The sequence below is a fragment of the Plectrocnemia conspersa genome, unplaced genomic scaffold (genome assembly GCF_051122295.1).
Source record: "Plectrocnemia conspersa isolate PC_06_02 unplaced genomic scaffold, ASM5112229v1 ptg000002l, whole genome shotgun sequence".
NCBI lineage: Eukaryota > Metazoa > Arthropoda > Insecta > Trichoptera > Polycentropodidae > Plectrocnemia > Plectrocnemia conspersa.
Genome location: NW_028277166.1, coordinates 25697035 through 25724571, shown reverse-complemented (window position 1 = coordinate 25724571; position 27537 = coordinate 25697035). Strand labels below are relative to the sequence as shown.

General features: G+C 31.5%; 4 protein-coding genes across 17 annotated transcripts in view; 3 read left to right on the top strand and 1 right to left on the bottom strand.

The window, feature by feature from the left end:
• Rbp (RIMS binding protein) overlaps positions 1 to 3124 on the top strand; it is a 71155-nt gene extending 68031 nt beyond the window's left edge. For 5 of the 7 annotated variants that reach the window (XM_088181211.1, XM_088181213.1, XM_088181214.1 and 2 more), the window contains one exon: positions 1559 to 3124. In XM_088181211.1, coding sequence (XP_088037337.1) covers positions 1559 to 2182 — 624 coding nt within the window. In that variant the 3' untranslated portion in view covers positions 2183 to 3124. The remainder of the gene's footprint in view (positions 1 to 1558) is intronic. The other 2 variants (XM_088181216.1, XM_088181215.1) reach the window with 1 other exon arrangement.
• A 5221-nt stretch (positions 3125 to 8345) lies between these two features.
• On the top strand, positions 8346 to 12032 carry LOC148238189 (uncharacterized). 6 transcript variants are annotated; one of them, XM_088205994.1, is made up of 10 exons: positions 8346 to 8406; positions 9353 to 9477; positions 9792 to 9856; positions 10346 to 10505; positions 10571 to 10789; positions 10850 to 10980; positions 11047 to 11121; positions 11184 to 11344; positions 11404 to 11654; positions 11725 to 12032. In XM_088205994.1, the coding sequence occupies exons 4-10, from the start codon at positions 10384 to 10386 to the stop codon at positions 11888 to 11890; spliced, it is 1125 nt and encodes a 374-aa protein (XP_088062120.1). In that variant the 5' UTR covers positions 8346 to 8406; positions 9353 to 9477; positions 9792 to 9856; positions 10346 to 10383; the 3' UTR covers positions 11891 to 12032. The 6 variants fall into 6 exon arrangements, with proteins under 6 accessions (XP_088062120.1, XP_088062123.1, XP_088062122.1 ...); XM_088205997.1 differs by lacking the exon at positions 9792 to 9856; XM_088205996.1 differs by lacking the exon at positions 8346 to 8406 and having other exon boundaries at positions 9338 to 9477; positions 9792 to 9823.
• A 273-nt stretch (positions 12033 to 12305) lies between these two features.
• LOC148238188 (heat shock cognate 71 kDa protein-like) lies at positions 12306 to 18671 on the top strand. Of its 3 annotated transcripts, none has more exons than XM_088205988.1 (4): positions 12306 to 12418; positions 14817 to 14916; positions 14980 to 15184; positions 17012 to 18671. In XM_088205988.1, exons 2-4 carry the CDS (start codon positions 14902 to 14904, stop codon positions 18622 to 18624), a joined length of 1833 nt encoding a protein of 610 aa, XP_088062114.1. In that variant the 5' UTR covers positions 12306 to 12418; positions 14817 to 14901; the 3' UTR covers positions 18625 to 18671. The 3 variants fall into 3 exon arrangements, with proteins under 3 accessions (XP_088062114.1, XP_088062115.1, XP_088062116.1); XM_088205989.1 differs by having other exon boundaries at positions 14733 to 14916; XM_088205990.1 differs by having other exon boundaries at positions 14675 to 14916.
• A 5682-nt stretch (positions 18672 to 24353) lies between these two features.
• Positions 24354 to 26963, bottom strand: RpL27A (ribosomal protein L27A). Its single transcript, XM_088205542.1, has 5 exons — positions 26883 to 26963; positions 26638 to 26701; positions 25074 to 25171; positions 24712 to 24870; positions 24354 to 24521 (listed from the first exon to the last, which is right to left on the bottom strand). Exons 1-5 carry the CDS (start codon positions 26883 to 26885, stop codon positions 24393 to 24395), a joined length of 453 nt encoding a protein of 150 aa, XP_088061668.1. The 5' UTR covers positions 26886 to 26963; the 3' UTR covers positions 24354 to 24392.
• Between the last annotated feature and the right edge of the window lie 574 nt (positions 26964 to 27537).

Genomic DNA, 27537 nt, shown 5'->3' with positions numbered 1-27537 from the left:
AATCAGTAGCGTAAGACGATGACTATAGTGTCAGTAATATTGGAATTAGTGACAATTATAATTAATGTTCTTTGGAATTTTAATGATATTTAAGATAAATGTTGTTCAAAATTCTAATAAACAAGAGCTAAATGTAGATAAATAAAAACATGTTTTATAAATATTTATCTCGTATTTTTAAGGTCAGAATTTATATTACATGGGTTGGAATTTAAATTAAATTATTTTTAAAAATGTAAGAATTATTTTGACAGATGGATATAATAATTATTTACAGTTCAGTTGGCGGTATTTATAAAAAATTAGCCAGTATTTATATGATCTGTACTTTAATCTATCATTGGTCATTATCAAGGTGTTTTAAATTTGGGCTTGAAATATTGTCAGATATCAACACAAGCAGCCGCTCTGTCGTTATTCCCGTTTCATTCATCGCTCGAAATACCTTCGAGTCTTACATACATTTATGTTAATTTTAGTGCAATGTTTATCTACTTACTTGCAAGCATTTATTGTGTTTATCCCGTTGTAACACATTGGGCTAACGCCAATCATTTTACAATGAAAGATTTACCTTTAAGAAAATCAGTTTTTTTTATTATATCTAAATAAAAATAATATTTCAGTATTTCTAAAAAGTTTTAACCCAGAGCACATGGGTTCGGGTCACGACAGCTGACTTAAAAAAACTGCATTTGCTGCGAAATTACATTTATTGATTGTACATTTTAATACACAACAGCTTAAATTTATTCTTACAGCGATTGTTAGACTTTCAGTAACGTATTGGGTTTATGCATATATAATACAATGGAAGATTTTAAGAAAATCTAGATTAATTTATAATCAAATTACAACATATACATATGTTGACATCACTATTAAAAAAACATATTACTCGTGATGCGTTATACATGGATCTTATTGTTTTTTTTTTATTTTAATAAACGTTTTACTGATATTTTAAATGTTAATAACTCGGTTTTTGCTCTAAAACTGATCTATAATTAAACATACTTCTGATTTTTGACACATAAATGTAGTGTCTCTGACTCCAGTCAGAATTAATTCAATCTGTTTAATAGTTTATAATACAATAATACGCACAAATTTATGGATTAGTTTTTATAAGATACAATCAGACGAATGTTATTGAAGGAAGTCCGACGTCTATTTATAGAAAAGCGCACACACAACAGCATTAAATGCAATCGGCAACTTAGTAGCAATTAAAATTAGACTGTCTGAATTCATATAAAATCAAAAGTGAAATAAATATGTATGTCTAATAAAAATTCAGGCGGTCGACGGAATTTAATTTATAGGTACATTGTCAATGTGCAGCGCTCTTTATTACAATAGACAATTCCGTTAGCCGACTCACTACATACGCCTTAAAATAAAAGTACAAATTAAATTAGGCTTTTAGGATTGTTACTTTTGCTTTTTTCTCTATCTCTATCTCTCTCTCGATAATGCAATATTTAATACTGTTAGAGACGCGTTTGATTGAACAAGATGTATTCAAATTGTCGCTGGCGCGTGTTTATTCGCACAGGGGAGGGCGAGAGGCCGAGGGAGAGGTGGCAATGAGCAAATGGCTTCGACAGTAGGACCGGGAGGAGTACAGCAGTCTCCGATGTACGGAAGCACCCCTCCGTCGGCGACTGGGATAACAGGAGGACTCTACTCCTCGGTGCAGCAGAACCAGCCCATCCAGACGCAGCTAACGTCGCAGCAGACGTCGCTACAGCAACAACAACAGCAACAACAGCAACAGCAACAACAACAACAGCCACCCAACATGATGCAGCAGCAAGGTATGATGCAAGGTATGCAACAGCAGCAGCAGCCGGGTATGATGGGTCACCAGCAGCAGGGCAACAGCATGGCGCAGCAGCAGCACAACATGCAACAGCAACAGCAGAATCAACAACAGCAGAATCAACAAACAGGCATGTTCTCATCGACCACGAGGCAGCCTTTGAAAGGTATCCCCGCCGTGGTGCCGCCTTCGGGCTTAGGATCTATGCCTTCTCCGGCTTCCCAGCAACCGCCGCCGGTCGCTGGAGCCGCTCCGAATCTGATGCAAAAGTTCACGGAGATGACTGCCCCCGGCGGGGATATCTTGTCGAAAGGCAAGGAGCTGATCTTTATGAAGTTCGGCCTGGGCGGAAAATAAGCTCGGACGCATGTCTTGTCGCCCTGTCTCTCTGGCTCGAGGGCCGCAATGGCCCGTGGTCAAACAGCAGTGGGATGCGGACGCAGTCATGGCGTTCACCAAATGACAATACTACTGTTGCATTAAATGCGCATAAGTTAAGTTTAATTAACGCGATAAGACTTGTTGTTGTTATTGTTTTTGTATCGATCAAATAGCCGACGCTCATAATTGTTGTGTAATATGCTTAAATCGTGTGTATGAATTTGTTCGCATTTTGAACTTAAGCTTTCCACGTCTTCCTCCAACAAATATTCAACTAAATATTATTAGGGTGACCGTGTACAATACTAAAATATTTTATAATATCTATTATTGTTTTACTAAATTACTACAATATTAGTTCAAAGTATATTATACAGTTTTACTATTGTCTAATTTACTTTTTTTAATTTAATCGAATGAAATTTATTTACTTAAAAGGGTTTGGTTGTTGTAAGTCTGACTTAAAAATATGTTATGTTATTTTTTATAAAATAACTATAAAACCCACCCAGTAACTTCTTGGCTCACCACTTCATTTAACCTTTTAGTAGCCGAGCCTTTTGGTATCACTTTATTAAAAATGTTATTGCCCATTAAAAAAAACTATTACTGCTTATTAAAAATGTATATCCTAAATTATACCGTTTATCCAACAATTTTCGCCAAAATAGCAAAGTCGATAAATGAGACTTCGGCAACTATAAAGTTGATTTTAACATTTCAACATTTTTCCCTTTTCTTTGAAATATATACATACATATAAAAAAAACATATTTATTTAAGCCAGGCATAGATAAATTTGTCAAATATACATTATTAATATTTTAAATAGTAAAACATTGTTTTTAATATTAAACGCAGTGAACAGTGATTTTTATAAAATCATTAACTACCCCCCCTCCTCTTTTCTCTTTTTCACATACGGTAGAATTACTCATATTCGGTTGATTTTAAATAATTTCATTTCTTGATTATTAAAAAAATCCCTAATAAATATTATTATATTCATTTTTATCATATTTAAGCTGCGCAATGAACAAATATTGATTTTTAAATTAATTTATCACTCCCCCCCCCCTTAATTTCTTTCTCTACACTCTCTTCTTTATACATGATATAATTTCTCATTCATTTGACTCTTGAAGAATATGAAAATATTTGTTTTTTATATTGAAAACCTCCCTTTTAAATATTAATATAAACGTTTTTAGTATACTCAAGCCGCGCAGTGAACAAATATTGATTTTAATAAATTAAATGATCACCCCCTCTACTATCCTTTTCTTCATTAACGACAGAATTACTCATAGTCGGTTGATTTTAAATAATTTAAATTCATGATTGTTGAAGAATAGATTTTTTTTCCTATTGCAAAATTCCCTTTTAAATATTATTATATTTATTTTAATATATTCAAACCGCGCAGTGAACAAATATTGATTTTTATAAATTATATTGTCAACCCCCCCCCCTCTTCCTCCTTGTTACACGATAGAATTATTTACTTGATTTTAAATATTTTCATTACTTGATTGTTGAATAATATATTTAATAATAAATAGCACAAGATATAAATTTTAAAATCAAAGCATGGTCACCTTAAAACGATTAAAAGCAAAATCCGAACGAATTTGTATCATTATTTTTATTATTATTACAAATCCAGTTATTTCGATGGTTGTGAGTGTGTGTCATGGTAGAAGTAACTCGTGCCGTACTTCTCACTGCTGTTCACCGGACAATCCATATGTTATTGTATAATGTATGTATGTAAAATCGTCACTTATCTACCGGCGAGTGTACCCGTCGATCCTACAGAAGCTCACCGTCCTAGCTTATATATGAATAAATAAATTAACAATGCTGCGACGTTGAAAGTTCAATTATTCTCGGTTGGTATTTAATTTACTCTCGCGTACACGCACACTTTTATTGATTTTGTAATTATAATATTTGCTGGTCAAATATGCTTGAGTAAAAAATAGTCGACGACCGCTGATGTATATTAACTACTTAGGCTCGTGTCACGTTTGGGAACACTCGAAAGGATAGCGCTTTGAAAGCTCTGAGTTTTACTTTTAAAGGCATACACATATACACACACATCTTATGTATATATGTTTCGACGATTGGATATAATTATTACATACATTCTGTTGGGAATATTACTTAATTAATATTATATGTAAAAATAAAAATTCTGTTCGGGTGCCTTCTCTTAGGAACGTTTGGTCCTTCCACTATGTATCGCAATGCTCGTTTTCTTGTTGCTATGATAAACATAAACGATTTTAGATTTATAAATATTAAACAAACTCATGAAAAAAATACGGCGGTATTCCTTCTTCTTAAAAGTATATAAATAAAATATTTTATAAATGTTTCCTTCATATAATATATGAAGTGTATTTAAAAAAGCTTCATATACGCTTTCAATTATATATCAAACAAAATTCATTTTTGCAATTTTGACAGAAGTTGTTAATCATAAAAATTATTTTTGCATTTATCTTGTTATCGTATATAAGTTAAAAAATATATAAATAATACATTTTACATATATATTATAAATTATATATATATATGTATTATATATATAAGCGCCACAATATCCTTAAGAAATTCATAACTCGTTAAGGGATGTTAAACATATTTAAAAAGAAAAAATATATCCATTAAATAATGTTTAATAATTATATATATAAAATATAATAATTTATGACTTACGACGGTCATGTGTGTGTTTGTGTGAAAATGTTCAAACATCGCGAAATACTTCTTGTTATATATATATAAATACATATTGACGCTACTTACGACCTTTTCAATTCAATAATTTTCAATAATAGTCATATATACATATATAAAATGTTATAAAAAGCTTCATTTTCATATTAAAAGAAAAAAAACAATCGCCTGAGAATACATATTAATATTATTATATATAATGTACATATAAACACAAAAAAAAACGTTAATCAATGTTAAGTCTTGTTGAATAATTTCTATTAAGGTTTTGTACCGATCTTTCTTTGTAATCCACATAATTTTCTATATCTACCAAAAACAAAGCTCTCAATATCGCATACATGTTATTAAGACATTTATAAAGCACCAGACTGATCGCTATACATATATACATATATTTAAAAAATACTTTACCTTACATTAAAGCGATCTTTAAATTAATGAATATTAAATTACTGTATCTAAAACAAGGGATCTTCATTAAAGTATATATATATATATATAAAGTTTGTATTTTACACGGGGCTATCATAAGTCGCGATTTTGGAGCCCTTGTCCCTTTTGAAATCGACGACGAATTTCTATTTTATCATAAGTCCATGAATGAACGTGATAGCCCTTGTAAGCATATATACAATTATTAAGAATATTAAGATTAACAGAGCTTAAAAACAATTTTGAAAGCTGGCTTTGATATATGTATGTACATAATTATTAAAAGCGCATTTCTTTCTATTGATATATAAATATACATAAAAAAAATATTAATTCCTGTATAAACTGCTATTGAAGGAGATTTGTTTTAAAATTGTATATTGTTATATCATTATTGAAATAATAAAATTTAGTTAGTGCAAAATGAAAGAAAACATAAATCAGCGCATCCGTTACAAATAATATAGTTGAAATATTGAAGCTAGATTAAACGCTTCTCAAATCTTTCGACTATAATCTGATCAATGATCTTATTTGAGTCGATGTAGCGTTTCTTCAACCGTCAATATTCCAAATATTGTGATCTTAAGAAATATAGTACATACGTTTTTTAATTAGAATCGTTTGGTTATGTTAAATGTTGTTCGGTGTGGAAGGTTATATCATCGATAGTGGAAATGTTGCTACGTTTTAAGAGTTGACATATCATCTTTTGTAATCGGTATTATGGGACGCAGAATAAGATAGTTGACTGTGGTTTTATTTGTTTAATTATTAACACATTGAAGAACGACACAAAAGACGTCCGATGTAGAAGGAACGAATAGTTATTGGATTGTTTTTTTTTTAACTAATATTATTTAATACATCATAGTGTTCCATACACTATGCTTTAATATGCCATTCATTACAATATTAATTAATAAATAAATACACCCAGGATAATTCAACGTAAGGATTATTAATGTGTTCATTTACAAAACCTTTTGTATAAATTGATATTTCTATGCGAAATAGTTTGGCATTTACACAAAAATACATACGCATATATTTATATGTATATATTTAAAACATTGCTTCACACGTTATACAAAAGTATCAAATGATACATTTTTTTATTTATTTTATCAATAATAAAATAAATCTAAAAAGTAACTTTTGAACATCTCTGTATTTACTTCAGCTGAAAAGTATATCAATGTTTGACAATACAATATTTTATTACTGTTTTATCCATATAAAATATATATATAATTAAACTTACAAATACATAAATAAAAAGGTTTTGTTATTAATGAATTGAATAATATTGTACCTTCTACATAAATTAATTCTTGTTATTTGTAGTTAGTGTTGATGCCAGTATATTGTGATTCATGCAGAATTGATTTTTTTTATTATTTACTTTATTTTATACAGAAATCTTCGATTCTGTATAAATATATTATATCACGTACATGCATATATATTAAAATGAAGAATTATTGTACGTTTATATTGTTATGGATAAAAATTTCGTTGTATTATGCATTATAATAAGTACCAAAAATTTGTTGATATAAAATACATATGACGTGCGAATGGCAATGACAATGTTGTAAAATTATTAATAAATATATAAACAATTCGATTCTCTTGATTATTTACTGTAAAACTATATAATTATCATGTAATATATTTATTAAATGCATATAAATATCGATCATTGTTTTGTAATGTTGCAAAATTTGACCCCTCCGTCGCCAAGTCGTTCTGTGGATTAGTTTTAATTTACTATTATTTTTCCAAATGCGAACATGTTTGTGTGTATGTGTGCGTACTCGAAAACTATACTTATGAAGCGTACTATATATAAATATCTATATATATATATATATGAAAATAATTTAATTTAAAAAACGTGATTTTCTTCGTACTAACTTAACCCGCAGTTGTACTTTTTAAAAAGTAGCTTTTCTACTCGCACCAAGTACAATAATTCTTTATTTAACAAATTAATTAAATAAAAAATTAAAACAAAAATGTTGCGGCCCTGATTCGCACATATCAAACCGTCAGAGCGTCTTTTCTTTTTTAAGTACCATTATCATGTGAGATCACTTTGCGTGATTCGTTTTTTTCTAAATAAAATATATATTATTATTAAATTAAACAATCTTAACGGTAGTGTATCGTTACGGGCCGCTTCGCTTTTATAAGAATGAATAATTGTAAAGTTAAAGTTATATTAAAGGAAAAAAAAGAAATAATGATAACTGAAATTTTTGCCTCTGCAAAAGAGAATGTAATCCTATACCTAAAAAAAAGAGTATTTATTGAATGTATTTGTAACAAAAAACTACTACCCATATCCAAATATCATCATTCTAATATTATTATTCCTCTTAGACATAATTAAATACACAAATCAAAAAAAAACTAAGGTTAATGATTAAATTAATATTATTACAAAAAATGTACCAACAATAATTATGATGAATAAATTATGCTCATGGATGATCTAGTATTTCTTTTTTAATACCTTTACTCCATCACTGCTGAGGATCGTTCTAACCTCGTGCAGAAATCTCCACCAGTTTTTCCTCGATTCCACTGAATCCATTTGCGTATTTAATTGCTCGAATCAGAGCATCTGGGATCTTCCACTGACTTTTCTTCCTTTCTTTTGCTTTTGTCTCCACCTCGAGCGACTCAAAAAAACGGAGAATTCATTTCATGTACTTTCGAAAGCTTTTTTTAATCTAAAATTCTCTTAGAAATACCATCTAGGGCAGGGGTTACCGTCAGGCGTCCACGGGCCGATTTCTATGCGCCCGCCAAAAAATTGTTGCCTCCTTAGCTTTCGTCCTTGTCTTGTCATATCACGTTTGCGTATTTGTATTGTTTTTACCGTTGCTTATCCAGCCTTGAAAACCACACTGACCGCACTGTTGTCATTTGGATTGCGATTGCTGCGCCCATTGGATCGTGACAACTCGCCAAGAGACATCTTCGTCGTAAACTTCGTGAAGATACAGGTAGAGTACGCTCGGGATAAGGATGCCGGTTTGTTATTGTGTGCGTGTACATGTATATGAGAGCGAGAAGCGATGTAGCGTGTACTTTGTTGTCTCGCTTTCTCTTTTAAGGACAGTCGCTGATTCGTCAACGCTGGAATTCATCATTAAAGTGCAGTGTGGCACAGAAGTTCGATCTTCGCTAGTGGTTTATTTTAAATAATTTTGTGTTGATATTGGTTTAAAACCCAGATATGCCCACTGTCCCACGGGTAGGTCAATAAACTCGTGCCACTGTTTTTTATTTATAAATGAGATTTTAAGAGAACAAAATTTCTTGGGCATATCTGGGTTAATTGATATCAAGGCTTCAAATATACACTGTAAGTTATTCGTTCTCTTACCCGTGGATTAAAATATTTTAATTATTTTTTCATTAATCCGTACGTTGTTGGTTTTTTTACACTATTCCCTGTAAGGCTTAAAAAAGTTATTATTCTTATCGTTGCGCCAATGATAATTTTTTAATTTATTCAATGGATTCTAGTGATTTAATATAGTTGTCGAGCCATTAAATCTGCGAATAATTTCTTTCCCCACTTTATATCTTTTTGCTTTTGAAGAATAGCTAAAGACTTCATTATTTTTTTGACTAGTGAAAGATTTTGAATTTCGCAAATATTTAATTAATGACATCAATGTCTGGTTTCTTCGATTATATAATATATCTTTAATTGTCCGTTGAAATTTCCAACTTAGCTCAGATGTATGTATGTTAAATAAACATATATTTTATTTTAAAATAAAAAAATTAAATATTCTGAGCGAAATTGTTTTGAGCCACACAGTTCATGCACACAATAACAAACCGGAATCTTTATCCTGAGCGTACTCTACACATGAATAGTGAGAACGTATATATAGCAAACTGTGCAAAGTGACCCTTATGAATATCTCCTTCTGGAAGGCGTCAGTGCTAGTCCTTGAGCGATTGTCCTGCAGATGATTGCTAGTACAGGAAGCAAATCCAAAGTCAAAGGTGTCCATTCAGCGAAGATGTTCTTTGAGCGAAGAAGCAGTCCAAGGTCGAAGGTTAGCTCACTTACAATACATCCACCACAAATACAATAGCTCACAAGCTATCCGAAACCGCCAACTACCAATCACATCCCCATCCATTACAAATATAACCAAAAATTAAGTATATAAATATGCATGTAATTGTAATATACATACATAAATATATTTAGTGTTTCATATATCAAAGTAATAAAAAAAAATATTTCGTGCGATTAAAAATATTTTGAGAACCATTAATGTTGTGTGAATTACTAAAAACTATTTACAATGATAGAGCGAAATATTCGTTTTTTTGTCATTGCACTCTTAAGTGGTTTTTTTTTCAGGTAGTGGTCCCAACATCTGCAACGAGTACAGGGTATACTCTAAATAAATAATATATAAATAAAAGGTGAGAAGCCTAATTTTTGTGATTAAATAAATTAGACCGCAGTGGATTCAATAAGAAAAAAAAATCCGGTAAATGTTAAAAAAATTTATAGACTTAAAATATTTAGTATATTATAAACTTTAATGCATAATAATGACAAAAAAATAATAGTGTATTTTTAATCAAAATCAAAACCTTCGTAATGTAATCTATGTTTCACTTGACGAATGACTTTATCTAAATCATTGTAACACAGATTATACATCATTGTGCTCCGAACTGTGAAATTTAACTGTAGAAGAAATTATTTGAATCATCGTTCCATGCCAAAGGTTAGATAATCACAACAATATTAATTACCCGTGAAACAGTTCATCTTCAGTCTCAATCTTGCTTTCAAAAAGAACACACGTATTGTGATTTAACACAAAATGGCAGAATACATGATTATAGTTTTAACGCTCTTAACCCTAAATCAACTATTAATACCTGCTTTATCCAATATGGAAGGTTTCCTGGACGTCAACGATATTTTGCGTCCAAATCTGATGCCTTCTTTTCTAATGCTGGAAGGATCTCAGGATTTAATCAATATTACAAAATCTAATACAAGGAACTTGAGTTTTGATGGAACATGGAACGAGGCGTACGACGCAATGATATTCCACAGGTATGCTATATAGAACACGTATTAAATAATTGATTACATACAATTTTATTAATATATTTTTAAAGGAAAAAATTAAACGAATACCTGTGCAGAAATTTTATTGCTAATGATATCTTGACACAATTTCGAAGACCAATGATTACTGATAGAGTTGGAAGACCATTTTCGCTGAAAGAAAATCATCCGTCTGCTTCCAAAAGAAAGTCTAGAGCAGATTTTTCTGATACTAAAGAAAATCTTTTGGCAGATCCAGGATCTTCAAATTATAGAGATTGGTTGTCTAAGTAAGTACGCGTTGATTTTAAACGTCCTTATACTTTTTAAAATTATGATAACACTTTTAGAACTACAACTTTAGACGACATACACAGACATTACGATAAAGGTAACTCTATCTCTCGTATGGACGAGCCTGAAGAAGAATACGAAGGCGGTGAGATTACAGGATATGCAATGCCTGGTCCTGGTCCAGCTGGTAGTCAATTTGAGCATTATTTATATACATCTTAATTGTCATAATTTATTATTTGTATAACTGTAGATTTTCACAATCCATACACTGCATATAACCAACCGATCAACAATAACAACGCTTTAGACGAATCAGAAAAGCATGGTGATTTAATGTTTTTATTTATCATATATTAGTGCATGATCTATAGGTATTTTTTGGATTAGAAGGCGGTTTTGATTATTTGCCTCATCACGTACATTTCCATGGAGGAGATGAAGAAAAACATGGGATTTCTTTACCAGACGTCTTTGAAGTCGCTCTCACAGCTTTGGCTTTCTTATCGTTTGGCATATTTATTCTTCAAGTCATCATGTGTATTTCAATGGTAGTATAACACAACAAATTAATTATGTAACACAAGTTTGAATTATTTTAATATTTTAGAATAAATCACCAAATGTGATGCAAATAGATGGAACGCAAAATCCTGACATTGAAGGCATACGATTTAAACGAGACACTTTAAATCAACACTCGACGATAAATGAACTATCGAAAAGAGTTTTGCAATCTATAGAAGTAGGAGTAGCAGCAGAATTAGATAATGGAGCTTGTTTGAGGAAAGTTTTGTGCGAAAACAATAAGTATTCAAGGACGTTGGATTTTAATCAAAAAATAATAGTACCAATTTGGGGGTATGTTTAACTTACTTTAAATATGCATAATATATTTTTTTATGATTCACTAATTTTTTTTTTATTATAGATTGGGAATGAGTTGGTTGTCTGGAAGGCTTGTACAAAATGTATCACAAACAACGATGATCCTGGAGTCTTTGAAAGCTAGCGCTTTAGGATTGGCAAGTGCTGACTGTAGGGCGTTATATTCTTCGTGTGATATGAGAAGAATGATGCAGAGAAACAAAATATAGATATTTTAATAATGAAATATTTTATCTAAATTTCAAAGATTAGATTATAACTTATAAGCATCATGTGATTGCTCTCTGAAGATTATTAATTTAGTTTCCAAGCTCGATATTGCATTCGAAAATAAATGTTTACTAGTGCAAAGTAAAACATTTTATTTACAAATAGTTGTTATCTCCTATCTAATCAGTATATGAAAATACTTAAAATATTTATATACATTGTAATTTTTTTTTTATCAGTATATGAAAGGAAGTAAAGTTTTTTATCTATCTGCTATTATTTCGCGGTTTTCTCCATTGTTTTTGTATATTTTTCCAGTCTGTTACTATGACATCAGTCTGTGAGTAATTAAATAAGGATAACACTATTAAATACTGTATATGATGCAATACTTGAATGATTACAACCAAAATCAGTCACGCGTGGATTCCAGAGTGAGAGGACGTGTTTTTAATTTATATATTTTATAAAAATATTTGTGTCACATATGTTATAAGCGCATGTGTCAGTGAGATATAAGTGTAGAGGTACATTAAATTTATTTTAACGAATGTTAGACAATATATTTTACCAAATTATTAATTTAAAAAAAATAGATTGAATGTCAAATTAAGTAGCAAAAATATAATTTACTAATCGTAGGCCAGTATATATAGCATATGCTTTTTAATTTCCAATCCCAATACTAAATATAAACATATTTTTATAAATAAAAGTAGGGAAAGTCCATTTTTTGTTGATTTAAAATATTGAAGGATTTGCATTTCAATATATTGTATAAAAAAATCAGCCTGGCAAAACCGCAATAATAAGAAAGATTTATGTATATAACAGTGTTTATTATTAAATTGTCTATTATAGAACATTTTGCCTTCTAATTTTTTTAATAGAGTATTTTTAATTTCAATTTTAATAAGAAATTTTTCCCGGATATTTTTTTTCTTTTTTATATATTTTTTTTCACAAATTGCCGTCAATTTGAAACAAATTTTTATTTATATCTTTCATTAAAAACATTTTATAGCTAAACTTATATTTATTAAATCATAAAAAATTTAAATATCTTGACTGTGAAATCTATAAACCATTAAATATGTTTGAAGTATATTATTAACTTATTTTTTTTTCAAAATCAGACTTGAACCATTTTTATGTATAACGGCTAATTATTTATGAATTTTAAAACAAAGGATTATAAGCACATTGATATGTGGGTTACGCATGAAGGTTGTCGCGAGTAAAATAAAAATAATAACAGTGATTTTAAACTTCTCTAAATTTATTTAAATATATCTGTCCTGATATTTTTTAAATTCTCTTTCCGTGTCTGCATCTGAAAGATACAGTCGTCTTCAAATCGGGTTGCACTCTTTAACACGACAGGACGTCGAACTGGTTCGCGGTTAAACGTGAAGAGTGAAGCGGTCGCTTCTTTTTTTTGAACAATCTCGAAGTTCAAAATGGAAATTTTGTTTTCCCCTGTGTGTCTTTTATAAGCATGGCCCCTCCAGAGCGAGTCTTAGGGCTCGCTCACTTTTAATGCAACAGCCAATTTCTGGACTATTTGTAACCATTACATTTGTGAATCGCCAGCTGCATTCATTTGGCATGTTTTTAAAAGCGGGATTTGAACTTGAACACTTGCAAAAAAGTCTCGAAATTTTTGAGTAATTCCTCTGATTTAACTCCGGTCGCACTGAATGGCATATACATGATTTAAAAACGCGGTTACTTGTTAAGAATATCGGCGCAACGCTTTAAAAGCAAATGGCCGCTTACCCTAACGTTAGGGCCAAAAGCACAACAAATGTTCATAAACATTAGTTTTTTAGTACCAAAGTACCAAAAAGTTTTTGTTTTAAATCTTCTGGCATGTAAAAAGAGACAATTGACCTGCCGATGTTTATGACTTAATAGCGTAATAATAAAATTTTCATATTGGTGCATAAATTTTACCAATATTTTTTTTTTGCTAGCAAGCGTTTAATACCTGCTTCCATTGTTTAAAATGTATGGTGGTTTTGAGACATTTTTTTCTTTATCAACTGTCGCAAAAGAAGCAGTTATTCTACTTTTATGTGCTATATGTTTTTTTTAATCTGTAAGATATACATAAGTATCATAATAATTGAATTTATTGATTTGAAATGTTAAGAATGTTTTTATTTAACGATTATATTAACACAACTGGTATATATAATATTTTTAAAACGTAGATATTAAATCAGGGACTTTCCCTACTGATCAGGTTTGTATATACATATGTACATACATATATACCTATACATATGTATATACATAATCAGGGACTTTCCCTGATACGTTCATATCCTTTGTATAGAAATGATAATATATTTATCATAAATATGTGTGTACATTTAACACATACTTATAAACTCATATCATAATTCGAATTAAAAATGATCTAATACCTTTTCTGAAAAAAGATAAAAACACAATCGAAAAATATGCACTACTTATGTGCTGCACCTTTTCTAGTAGTTCTCCATATTTTATACATTTATTATATTTAATCTTATAATAATATAGTTCAACTTATAAATAGCTAGTGTTGTTTGTATATACATATTAAATTATGTATGAATACACAAATATCTTATGGACGTTAATTCTGTACAAAAAAAGATGAATGAATATTTATTTTTATACATATTATAAATATGTGACTTATCTTATGAATATCAGGATTATTATAAAATACTACAATATGTGTTAATTCAAATTTACATCCATATATTTTCCCATTGCCTTGAAAAATACAGGAGAGCTACATATGATTGTTAATATATTTGTAAAAAAAAATTTTTTTTCAAAATTTAGTGAAAAAATATTTTTTCATTAAAAATGAATATTTGAGAATTTTGCAAACCGATAAAAATAAATATATCACTATGTTATCATTAGTCGAGTTGAATTAATCAGCGTCGATAGACGGATACAGATAAGAATACCGTAACGTGTTCAATCTTCTGGAGTGTACCAATACATCATGGATAAAGAAGAGGTATTTATTCATAAATTAAATATTTAAACCGTTAATAATAAATTATGTTAATAATTATTACAGACTGATAATTCGCCAATAATCGGCATCGATTTGGGAACAACAAACTCATGCGTTGCTGTTGTGATAGACAACAAAGTGAAGATCATACACAACGATGTGGGGAAAAACACAACACCTTCTTATGTGGCCTTTACGGAAAAAGGGCGATACGTGGGGGAGCAAGCTAAACAGTTATCTATCATAGATCCTGAAAATGTTGTATACGGTGAGTCTACCAAATTATACTAACCAAACTACTCTTCTGGAAGGCTTGGAAGGTTAATAAAAAATTATGCTCGGATTTTTCCGTACAATGTTAAAATTACCGGACAGGATTTTTGCGGGCACTGATTATTTTGGACATAGATTATTCCAGACAAAAATATTTTTTTAATAATATATAAAAAAAATCAAGAATTTGTATTGTTGATTTTTTAACTAGATTTTAATGTAGCAATCAATTTGAATACTGTTACTTCATTAATAAAAAAATAATTTTAGATATAAAAGTAAATAATAAGTAAAGTATTATATAATGATTAATTTTTATGTTTTATAAATATAACCTTGAACAGATTTAGAGAAAAATTACGTTTTTTTTAATTTAAAACATGAAAATATTGATTTATTGGATTTAATTCAAGTTGCTTGTTACATTGAACTCGGTAGTTAAAAATTAAACAATCCAAATTTTTACCTTGATTTTTTTATATAAAATATTAAAAAATATATTTTTGTCGGGTATAATCAATGTCTGCAACAATCACTGTCCGCTAAAATCCTGTCCGGAATAATCAATGTACACAAAAATTTGTCCGCCAATTTTGTGTCCAAATTAATTCTGTACGGAATAATCACCGAGCAATAAAAATTTTTTAAAGTTTCTCTCTATACAGCCAAATTAACTATCCTCACATATTTTGCAGTATTGCATTTAAGAAAATTAACAAGTTTTAACTTTCATATGAAATTAGTGTTTAAGTAATAATTTTATAAGGTTTCACAAAAAAAATGTTATAATTCCTTTAATCAATTTATCGATTTTCATGTCTATCGATTCCATAATGATTTATTTAATTTTAATGTATGTAATATTTATCTTAGAGTACGCTCGGGATAAGGATTCCGGTTTGTTATTGTGTGCGTGAACTGTGTGGCTCAAAACAATTTCGCTCAGAATATTTATTTTTTTTATTTTAAAAGAAAATATATGTTTATTTAACATACATACATTTGCGCTAAGTTGGAAATTTCAACGGACAATTAAAAATATATTATATAATCGAAGAAAACAGACATTGATGTCATTAATTAAATATTTGCAAAATTCAAAATCTTTCACTAGTCAAAAAAATAATAAAGTCTTTAGCTATTCTTCAAAAGCAAAAAGATATAAAATGTGGAAAGAAATTATTCGCAGATTGTTTTATGGCTAGACGACTCTATTAAATCATTAGAATCCATTGAATAAATTAAAAAATTATCATTGGCGCAACGATAAGAATAATAACTTTTTTAAGCCTTACAGAGAATAGTGTAAAAAACCAACAACGTACGGATTAATGGAAAAATAATTAAAATATTTTAATCCACGGGTAAGAGAACGAATAACTTACAATGTATATTTGAAGCCTTGATATCAATTAACCCAGATATGCATAAGAAATTTTGTTCTCTTAAAATTTCATTTATAAATAAAAAACAGTGGCACGAGTTTAATGACCTACTAATGGGACAGTGGGCATATCTGGGTTTAAACCAATATCAACACAAAATTATTTAAAATAAATCACTAGAGAAGATCGAACTTCTGTGCCACACTGCACTTTAATGACGAATACCAGCGTTGACGAAACAGCGACTGTCCTTAAAAGAGAAAGCGAGACAACGAAGTGCACGCTACATTGCTTCTCCCTCTCATATACATGTACCCGCACACAATAACAAACCGGCATCCTTATCCCGAGCGTACTCTACCTTATATACAAATAGTTTAAAAATATACTATACTTTTTAATCAGATTTAATAAATTTTATGTATTTTAAATTTCAGATAGCAAACGCATCATCGGACGCAAATTTTTGGATTCGGCTGTCCAAACTGATAGACAACATTGGCCGTTCATAGTATATAACAATCATTCAAATCCAATGATCCAAGTGGGGAAAGGCATTCATAAGAAGTTCACACCGGAAGCCATTAGTGCGATGATCCTTGAAAAAATGAAGAAAATAGCTGAGGATTATTTGGGCGTTCCGGTGAATAGGGCAATTATCACTGTTCCGGCAAGGTTTAACGTGTCTCAGAGAAAAGCTACTATCGATGCTGGTAAAATAGCTGGATTAAATGTTCAGAAGATTATCACGGAACCGACAGCAGCGGCTATCGCTTATAGCATTCAGCAGAACTGCACTAAAAAATCACATATTTTGGTGTTCGATCTCGGAGGAGGGACGTTCGATGTTTCAGTTTTGAGGACTGAGAACAAACGATTTCAAGTATTAGCTAGCGACGGAGATACTCATTTAGGCGGTGAAGATTTTGATAATCGATTAGTCGATTATATGATTACGGAGTTCAAAAATAAACATAAAAAAGATCCATCTGTTGATAAAAAAGCTATGAGGAGACTTAAAGCAAAATGCGAACAAGCAAAAGAGACGCTCTCGGTAAGCGAAGAAGCTAATATTACAATAGACATGTTTTATGATAACATTGATTTCCAAATGTCCATTACTAGAAGTCGTTTCAATTGGATAAACAAAAACTTATTCGAAGAGTGCATCGACACAGTTAAAAACACATTAGATAAGTTGGAATTCACTAAAAAAGATATCGATCATGTGATATTGGTTGGCGGATCTACGCGGATAGTGAAAATTCAAGATATGCTACAAGAGTTCTTCGAAGGCAAGATTTTGAATAAGAGCCTGAATCCAGATGAAGCTATAGCTTACGGTGCTGCTCTCCATGCCTCTCAATTGAGTGATCTTATGTCAATAGAAAGCTTTCAGCTGCAAGATGTTGCTCCATTATCGATCGGTATGCCGAAAAGAACTAAGGAAATGGTGTTTTGGATCAAAAGAAATACACCACTACCGACCAGCGTCGTCAAGCCTTGCTTTACAGTAATAGATAATCAAGTTAATATGATATTTAAAATATACGAAGGAGAACGATTGATTAGCTCGGATAATACCTATTTAGGAAAGTTTCAAATCAAAAACCTTTCCAAAGGTCTAGCAGGAAAAGTCAAAGTCGACGTTCAGTTTGAAGTGGACGAGAATGGAATATTACATATAACGGCAAAAGAAGAAGTTTCTGCAAGTGAAAAGAAAATCAAAATCACAAGCAATATTGGAAGACTCTCCGACGCTGAGGTCAGTCGAATCATTAGGGATGCAGAGAAGTACAGACAAGAAGATAAAACGAGAAGTGAGCTCAACGCAGCTAAGAATAGCTTAGAAACCTTTATCATTAACATTCTCTCCAGGGTAGACAATAATGAGTTGCAAATTGAATTATCGAGCGAAGAATTGGAAAGCATGAGAAATAATTGTAACGCATCACTACAATGGGTGGACGAAAACGCCAATGCTACCTTAGAAGAATTAAAGGAACACTTGGTTCAGCTAAAGATTACTTGTAATAAGCTGGATTTGTAAAATGTATTTATATATAATAAAAATAACAGTGTAAACAGGCATAAAAATGTTTTTTCAGTCCTAATCAGTCCTTATATGAATTATCAAATACATAGGAAAACCATTAAGGAAGATTTCGCGTGTATGTAAAGGGAAATATTTTTTAGGAAAGAATATTTATTTACAATTTTCTCCAGAACCAATAATAACAAAGTTGCAACATTTTACTTATTTTAATTATGTTTGTTTAATTTCAGATTAGACTAACTAACGAACTAATATATTCATATTTTATTGTTAACGAACTAATATATTCATATTTTAATGTTAACGAACTAATATATTCCTATTGGACGTTGAGCTGGTTCGTTGTCTAATGTGAAGAGTGAAGCGGTCGTTTCTTTGAACTTTGATGGCCTAAAGTTAGTTGTTTTCTTTAATTCCAGTTTTTACAATCTCAAAGTTTGAAGTGGAAATTATATTTGCCTCTGTGTATGTCTTTTATACACATGGCTCGTCCAGAGGGAGGCTCGCTCATTTATTTAATATTTATTTACAATTTTTTAATTTATTTTTATTTTTTTAGATTAAATTAAGACCATCGTGACCTAAGAGGTTACCCCAATGCGCCACGATGGTCGAAAACAAATTTTAAATTTATAAAACATAAAAAAACGTATATATATACATAAATATAACAATACTTTAACATAAAAAAAAAATATAAAATATCAAAATTAAATTATACAAACTGGATCAGATCCTCGTAGCTAACATTAAATAGGTCAATATGTAATGCCAGCGTATTAAGGAGCCGGATGGCCACAGCTATAGGCGAGTCGGCAAGTGCGGATGTCCTAGCCCTAACGGCCATCAAAAGAGGTCGCGATCGTGATTCTCGAAAATGTTCCGGAACCCAAAACTGGAATTCCTCGAGAATGGCTGGATCGTCGACAGCACCTTTTATTAATTTGAAAAATGCTTAGCGACATACAGCTTTCTGCGAGAACTCAGCGAATCATATCCCAACGCTCCTAAAAGAAAGGCGCTGGGATATAAATACGGATAATAACCAAATGTCCTTTTGTAAAGGTATCTTAAATACCTTTTTTGAATTTTTTCCACTAAAAGGGAATATTTGACTATTCGGGGATTCTAAATTATAGATCCCGATTCAAGAATGCTACGAACTAAGGTGTCATAGAGGATGCGAATAACTGACGGATCGTCAAAGTGAAAGGCATTCCTCATAACAAAGCCGAGCATTTTGGAAGATTTATCACAGACGACGTGTATGTGTAGAGAGAACCTCCATTTGCTCTCGAAAGTGATTCCGAGATCTTTAGTGTAAGTTTCTCTAGTCAAAATGTTACCACCGAGATGGTAGAAATAAGCTGATCACCATCAGCTTATTTCTACCATCTCGGTAGAAATAAGCTGATGGTGATCGGGATCGAGAAAATGACACAGTATGGCACTTTCCGACACTAAAGGGCAGACGGTTAACGGAAGCCCATCTCCACTGAGAGCAGAGGGCCCAGATTGGATCCTTGAGGAACCCCCAAGGGGTAAAATATTATTTTGACAATCGGCCACCATAGATTGCAAACTGTCTACGATTGCTTAAGTAACTTGAGAATAACCGAGTTAAATTATCCAAGCAACCGAGGTTCGACAATTTTTTTAATAATAACCCATGACAAACTTTGTCAAAGGCTTTCTCAAAATCTGTATACACGACGTCTACTTGAATTCCCGCATCGAGAGAAGTTGTCACCGTTTTGGTGAACGACAGAAGGTTAGTAACAGTGGAACGGGCAGGACGAAACCCGTGCTGTTTATCTAACAAAACTTGCCGAAAGTGATTATAGATATATTTATGAATAATTATTTCAAATAATTTAGCAGGAGTTGACAACACTGCGACTGGTCTATAATTCTTTATATATAATTTGTCACCCTTTTAATGAATAGGGGTGACTTTTGTGCATTTCCATAGATCAGGAAATGATGATGTTTTGAGAATCAGATAATTTATTTACAATTTATTTAATATTTATTTACAATTTTTTTAATATTTATTTACAGTGTTTTTAAATATTTATTAACAATTTAATTTTTTGAATATTTATATACAGTTTATTTAATATTTACTTACAATTTAATTATTTTAATTAATTTACTCGCATTTACATGCGGTGTGGTTACTGACCAGTTCTTGGATATAATATTCTTCAAGCTTTCGTCCTGGTAAAAATCTAATGACTTTGAACGCAACCTCAATTATCTCCGCTTTATCCATCAAGCAACTTTTACTAATGCCGCTGCATGTTCTAGAAGAATCGCATCTGAACATTGTGATCTGTGTCGGATATATTTGTAGGTCCGTTTCAATATTGTGCACTATTTCTGTTGCGGATATGGCTCTCGGCTGGGGAGTATCGCACTTTAGCATTTTTGCCCTCCATAGAGTTTCATAGAAAAGAAATCGTACATCTTCAGTCGAAGCAGTATTTAAGTGTAAGCATACGGAAAAGAGCAGAGCGAGGATGACTTTTGTAGACATGCTGAAAGCTGAAAATTATTCTTAGGTTAGCACTTTTTTATTAGTAATACACACAGTGGCGTAGCTATGGGGGGGGCGGAGGGGGCGGGCCGCCCCGGGCGGCACTTGCTTGGGGGCGGCATATTCGCGATGGGATCTTCTAGTGTGGTTCTTAACCCTGAATGTACTAAGACATATATAAATCCACGAATAACAAGAGCTTATAATAACCAATTTATTATTTTATGAAATGCTGGTTTTATGACCCTGCAAAAAATGTATGAGGAGGGCGGAAATTTTAAGGATCGCCCTGGGTGGCATATACCCTAGCTACGCCACTGAATACACACTACAAATATACGCCACTGAATACACACTGGAAATATTTAAAAATACACGAAAACAAATATTGCTTTTTCAAGTAAATTGAAATTACTGACTTACTTTTTTTCCACGTATGTCGAGGGCGCAAGAGTCAGTGTCCAGATTAATTCTTTACGGAAAATTCTAACACCGAACTGAAAGTTTTTGAATGAATGACACAGTATGCCGACGCACAACTTACCTACATATGTACCGCTGGAGATTGCGATTATCCGACGTGACGCACAGTTGTACAACTGATATACCGCCGGCCACATCTTACTGTATTTTATGTTCGTTATTTCGTCAAAAATACGTACTGCAATAATTTTATGAATGCATTGTCTGCGTATATAGATGTATGCGAGAGAGAAGCGATACATGCGCGTAAAAATATTCATTGTCTCGCTTGTTCTTGTTGAAGCGACAATGCTCATTTCAAACACATTCATCTGTGTCACATCCGGCTATAAAAATAAATATTTCGGTCTATTTCGCACAAAATAAAATATATGTAATATCACAGTAACTGGTTGTCAACTCCTACAATACGATTGTGTGAGTAAAGCGTATGCATGTTTTGGATAAAAAGTGGATAGCGTAATGTTCACTGATATAGACCGTAAAAATAGTGTTTTTTATTAAAAATAATAAAATTTCATTCTATACAGCCAAACTAATAATTCTTACTAATTATGAATAATTTTAAATTGTCAAATAAAATGATAGTGTTATATTAATATATAATATTTACGGTTCGTTGATTTTATAATTTTACAAAAATAAAGTTCTAATTTTTTTTAAACAATTATCGATTTTCATAAATTCGTCTTATTGATTTTATGACGGTTTAGTTTCTATATATAAATGTAATAGTCCTACCTTATCTACAAGTGGTCAAAAAACATGTAATACTTTTTAATCAGATTCAATAAATTTAATATAGTGATTACTATATTTGAAATTTAGATAGTAAATGAATTATCAAACGTAATTCGATGATTCATTTACTATGAATAGTATATAACAACGTCCGTTGATGAAATAGCAATAAAAGAGTATACTCTGGCTCAATGTTACAACTGCGACGGCGATGGCACGATTTTATTGCTTTTGTCGTGGATTTTTGACTTCTGAGAAGGGATAATTGTCTTTTTTCGCGCTCGTATTGGTCAAAATTTGGTTTAGATATGCTTCATTCGATTCCCACTTATTGTGAGTCGTAATATTGTTATAAAAAGTCGACATAAGCATTCCCGGGACTCGGTGCATCGAAAACCCTATGTATTCCTGGGTCGACCCAAGTCAGAAACCCTAATTACAATAGACAGGATTTATGAAAACATTGATTTTCAAATATGTATTGCTAAGTCGTTTCAATTCGATAAACATAAGCTTGTTCGGAGATTGCATCAATACTATACAAAAGACTTTAGATAAGCTAGAATTTTCTAAAAATAGTATTGATCACGTAATCTTGATCGGTAGATCTTAGCGGATAGTGAAAATTCAAAGTTATTCGAAGGCAAGAAGCTGAATAAGAGCTTGAATCCAGGTGAAACTATAGCTTACGGTGTTGCTCTCCGTGTCTCTCAATTAAGAAATCTTATGTCAAAAGAAATGTTTCAGTTGCATGTTGTTGCTTCATTATTAATCAGTATACAGAAACAAACTAAGGAAATGGTGTTTTGAAGCAAAATTATCTATTAGTATAAAGCCATGCGTTACGTTAATAAATAATCAAGATAAAATGGTATTTAAAATAAATGAAGGAGAACGAAGGAAAGTTTCGAATCAAGGACCTTCCCAAAAGTCTAGCAGGTGAAATCAATGTCGACGTTCAGTTTGAAGTGGACGAGAACGGAATATTACTTATAACTGCAAAAACAAAGAAAGAAAAAATCACAAGCAATATTGGAAGGCTGTCCGACCTGAGGTCAGTCAGAAATACAGACAAGAATATAAGACGAGAAACGAGCTTAACGCTTTAGGACGATAAATTTTAGAAAGGTAGCGAGCTTCTTTGAAATAAATTTCCATTGGCCGGTAGATAGATTAGAAGCGGTTGCACACAAGTTATCTTTTCTCAAGACGATGGATATTTAGTCCTTCATGATTTATTATGCATACCTTAATTCGTTAAGTGGTCTCCCATAGTGTTTCATTTTAACGAAGAAACATTATTTTTCTTCAAATAGCCCTTTCTATTATTATATGTGATGAATCTGACAGGACTAATATATTTACATTGTAATTTTTTCAGAATAGCTCAAGCAAACTTTATTAAGATTTACTGTTATCCATTAAACATACATAATTTTAATGAACGAACTGTGTAGTCTTCTGCTCATAATCAAAGAAAGTGCTTTGTAATATGCCATGAGTATAGCCAATTCAAATTGGTGTCTTTGAGTTTGTCGGTTCAAGTCTTCAGGAGTGATTTGTGTTAAGCGAAAAAGTTTGCCGTGGCCATCGAGTGATTAGTGATGTGACCAAGCATCATATCTTTTATAATGATCCTATGAGAAAGCCTTAACGCAAATGGAGAGCCAATAGCATTAGCATTTAGCTCCAATTCCAAATCCAACCTTTGTGTTTATGTGCAAAACTGAAATAATTTCCTCAATATTTTGCAACTATCTGAGGTTTTAGCAAAGAAATATGTACACACCTAGGCCACTTACTAGTTATTTGAGAAATCAGAAACAGGTAGTGTCTTTTGTCTGCTGTAACTCTCACAACTTTGTATCTATCGTTTGTAGGATTATGTACAGTATAGTGCAGAGAATTTGCAAAGAACATAAGTAAAAAAGGAATTTACAGGTTTTTTAAAAACAAAATATAAAATTTCTCTTAAAAATTTATTTTAGGTTTATTACAATTAAGCTGACAGAACGCAGGCACCGCCGACGCTCTTGATCTTTCTTTCGGCCCTCTTGGAGAAGAACTTAGCCTTAACGATGATGGGAATCTTGGGGATTTTGCCTTTGCCAAGGAGCTTGTAGTAACCCTGCAAACAAAAACAAGATCATCAACAACGAAATCTCACCAAAAACATTCATTTCTATATATATAAATATAAATCAGAAGTGAACATTATCGACACGATGTGTTGCATTTGTACGATGCTCTCCGACCGCCCGTTCACATTATCATCACAAAAATTTAACTGAATAAAACCATTCTACATATAAACGTACCGATTTGACAATGTCGATTACTGGCGCCTTCTTCTGCTTGTTTTCCTTATCTTCGTACAACTTCTTGGTCTGGTCGCCGACCAAAGACCAAAGCTTATCGCAGTTCAAAGTAGGACAGAAGTTCTTGTTTTTCCTAACATGGTAATTCCTCATACCAACCTAAAATGTAACAATAATCAATCAATTTGAATAAAAATAAAAGTTATCCTCTAAAATGAGAATATTGTAATAAATCAGTTATATAGAACAATCAACATTTTTTTTGGTGCATTTGTACGATGCTTTTAAGACCGCCCGTTCACAATATCATCATTGAAATTGAGATAAATTAGAGTAAATATAATTATATTGTATTAACTCACTTTTCCAAAGTAACCTGGATGGTATTTGTCGAAGTTGATGCGGTGGTGGTGCATGCCTCCAGCATTACCACGACCTCCAGGATGCTTACGGTGTTTACCTGTAATAATATTTATAAAATATTAACATATGTGGATTAATTTTACATATAAGTTGCATGACAACTTCTGGTTCAATTGGATGATGAAATTCTTATTTTTTAATTTAAATTGGCAGATGCAACGTATCTATGAAAATGTACCTTGTACCACTCAGGAATTTCACAAACAACAAATTCTCAGGTGAAAAATGACAGGCATGGACTCTGAAATAGACTATTGAAAAAATCTTTGTAGCTAACTGTAGATTTAAAATGTAATGTGATTGGAACATAATTTAAGGAAAATAGAACAAGTTGTTGTTATAATGTAGACGAAACGAGCCGGATGAGGCGACCATTTGTAACACCAATCAAGATAAGAACTGATTTCTAGAATAAGAGAAATTGGTTACTTGTCAATGAGAATTTTGACATTTTGCTAGATAATATATTCGAGACACGGTCTACGCCCTCGGACCATCACATGGTCAGGTTTCTATGAAGAGCCGCCACAACAGAGCTTCGCCCATCAACAAGCTCACTGCGATATCTGTCCATAAGAGAATTAGAGTTCTGAAGAGCATAACCAAAGAAAGGCTTCATCGAGAACTCTTGGTGAGCTTGTGAACGTGGTATTTTTTGCCCCTCAACTTATTTGATTCAAACAATGGAGCAGATTGTGATTTAAATCAGCAATTCATTGCCCACATGAAACATAACTGATATACTTAATCTTCTAAATACAGTGAGAATCAAAGGAGTTATGTTGAATGAAAAAAGTTTTATGCGTTCTTATTTAGTTAAAAACATACGAAAATTACATTACATGTTAAACGAACGATTCTATATTTCTCTGATACCTCACAAACTTGAAATCTATCTATAATATTGAAAAAACTAATTTATCAATATTGTAATTAGTGATGTTAAAAGCTATTCAGTTTTGTGGTAACACTTAATTGTAGCATTACGGAAAATTCCGTTTTTTTTTAGAAAACTTCAGGTATCGGAATATTCCTTATTTCAAAATTAAATTTTAGCTGGTGACTACGAACTATAAAAAAAATATAAATATCTAGAGAATTTGTACTAAAAAAAATAAACAAAATCTTAAATAGCGTCACTTTTCACATCTACTTACGTTATAACCAAAGTACAAGAAAAAACTGGATCAATGACTTTTAATCTAATGAATGTGCTTTTACCATTTATTTCAAAAGTACATTTAAAGACAATTACTTTTTATCAAATCAATCAGAACACCTTGCTTCACTATAACGGATAAGTAGCAATATGACACTATGTACCAGCAAAATATTATTATTCAGGAAATCAATTAAGATGACAAAATCCAATAATGATGTAAAAAATATATAAAATGGTAGCACAAGATACATAACCTCAAATTTGGTCCAAACACATCGACATGTTTTGGCGCATGTCAAGTGTCAATAATTTATCAATGAATACTGTAGAATATTGCTTACCGATACGGCCATGTCCGTGGCTGACGTGGCCGCGAAGCTTCCTGGTCTTCTTTTTACCGGTCGACTGTAATCAAAGAGATTGAGGTTATACGTCAGTGTTCGAATCGCATCGTAGACCATCGGCCGTCTCGAAAATGAAGTGATAGCATCCATTTCGGATGCAGAATCGAATAGAAACGGTCGCCGGTATGGATTGATGCATTTTTCATAGATTTTTGCGGATGAAGACGGTCACGACGACTCACCATTTTGCTGGGCCACGGGAAAGGAGGATGGGTTGCCGCAGCGCGGAAACAACTTTAATGTTAGTATGGCAACACTGATATGAATTTATTTCTGATTTTATTTTTAAAGCTATAAAATAATATATTTTTTAATTTTAAATTAAAATTGTATGTTTTCTTAATATATAATTTAGCGCCGAAAATAATTAAACTGTTCGAACTCTCCCAATTATTTTTTGCGGAATAATGAGGAAACTAATACAATACATTATTACAAACTGTATGTTTTTGTTAATTAAAAAAAAAAGAAATGCTGATTTCTTCTTTGATTCGAGTAAATTTAAAAATAAATTAGATAATTTGGTAAGCTAAAAATCACTAGTAGCATATAATATTTTTTTAAATGTCCATCATAAGTAACCTATACGGAAAATCGAATAAATTTCCAAGTTACATAGGACTTTATAAGATATTAAAAAATGCTAGGTATTTGTACTCTTGGATAATAAAATATAATTTATAAAAAATATATAACACTTTTTTTAAAACGCTTATTGCAATAATATTGTAGCGCATGTACGTTCTGATGGCTATTTAATTAAACGACCTTTTTGGAGAGTTGGCGGCGACGCTGCGTTCTTATCCTTGGCCATGGCGAGAGAGAGAGAGAGAGAGA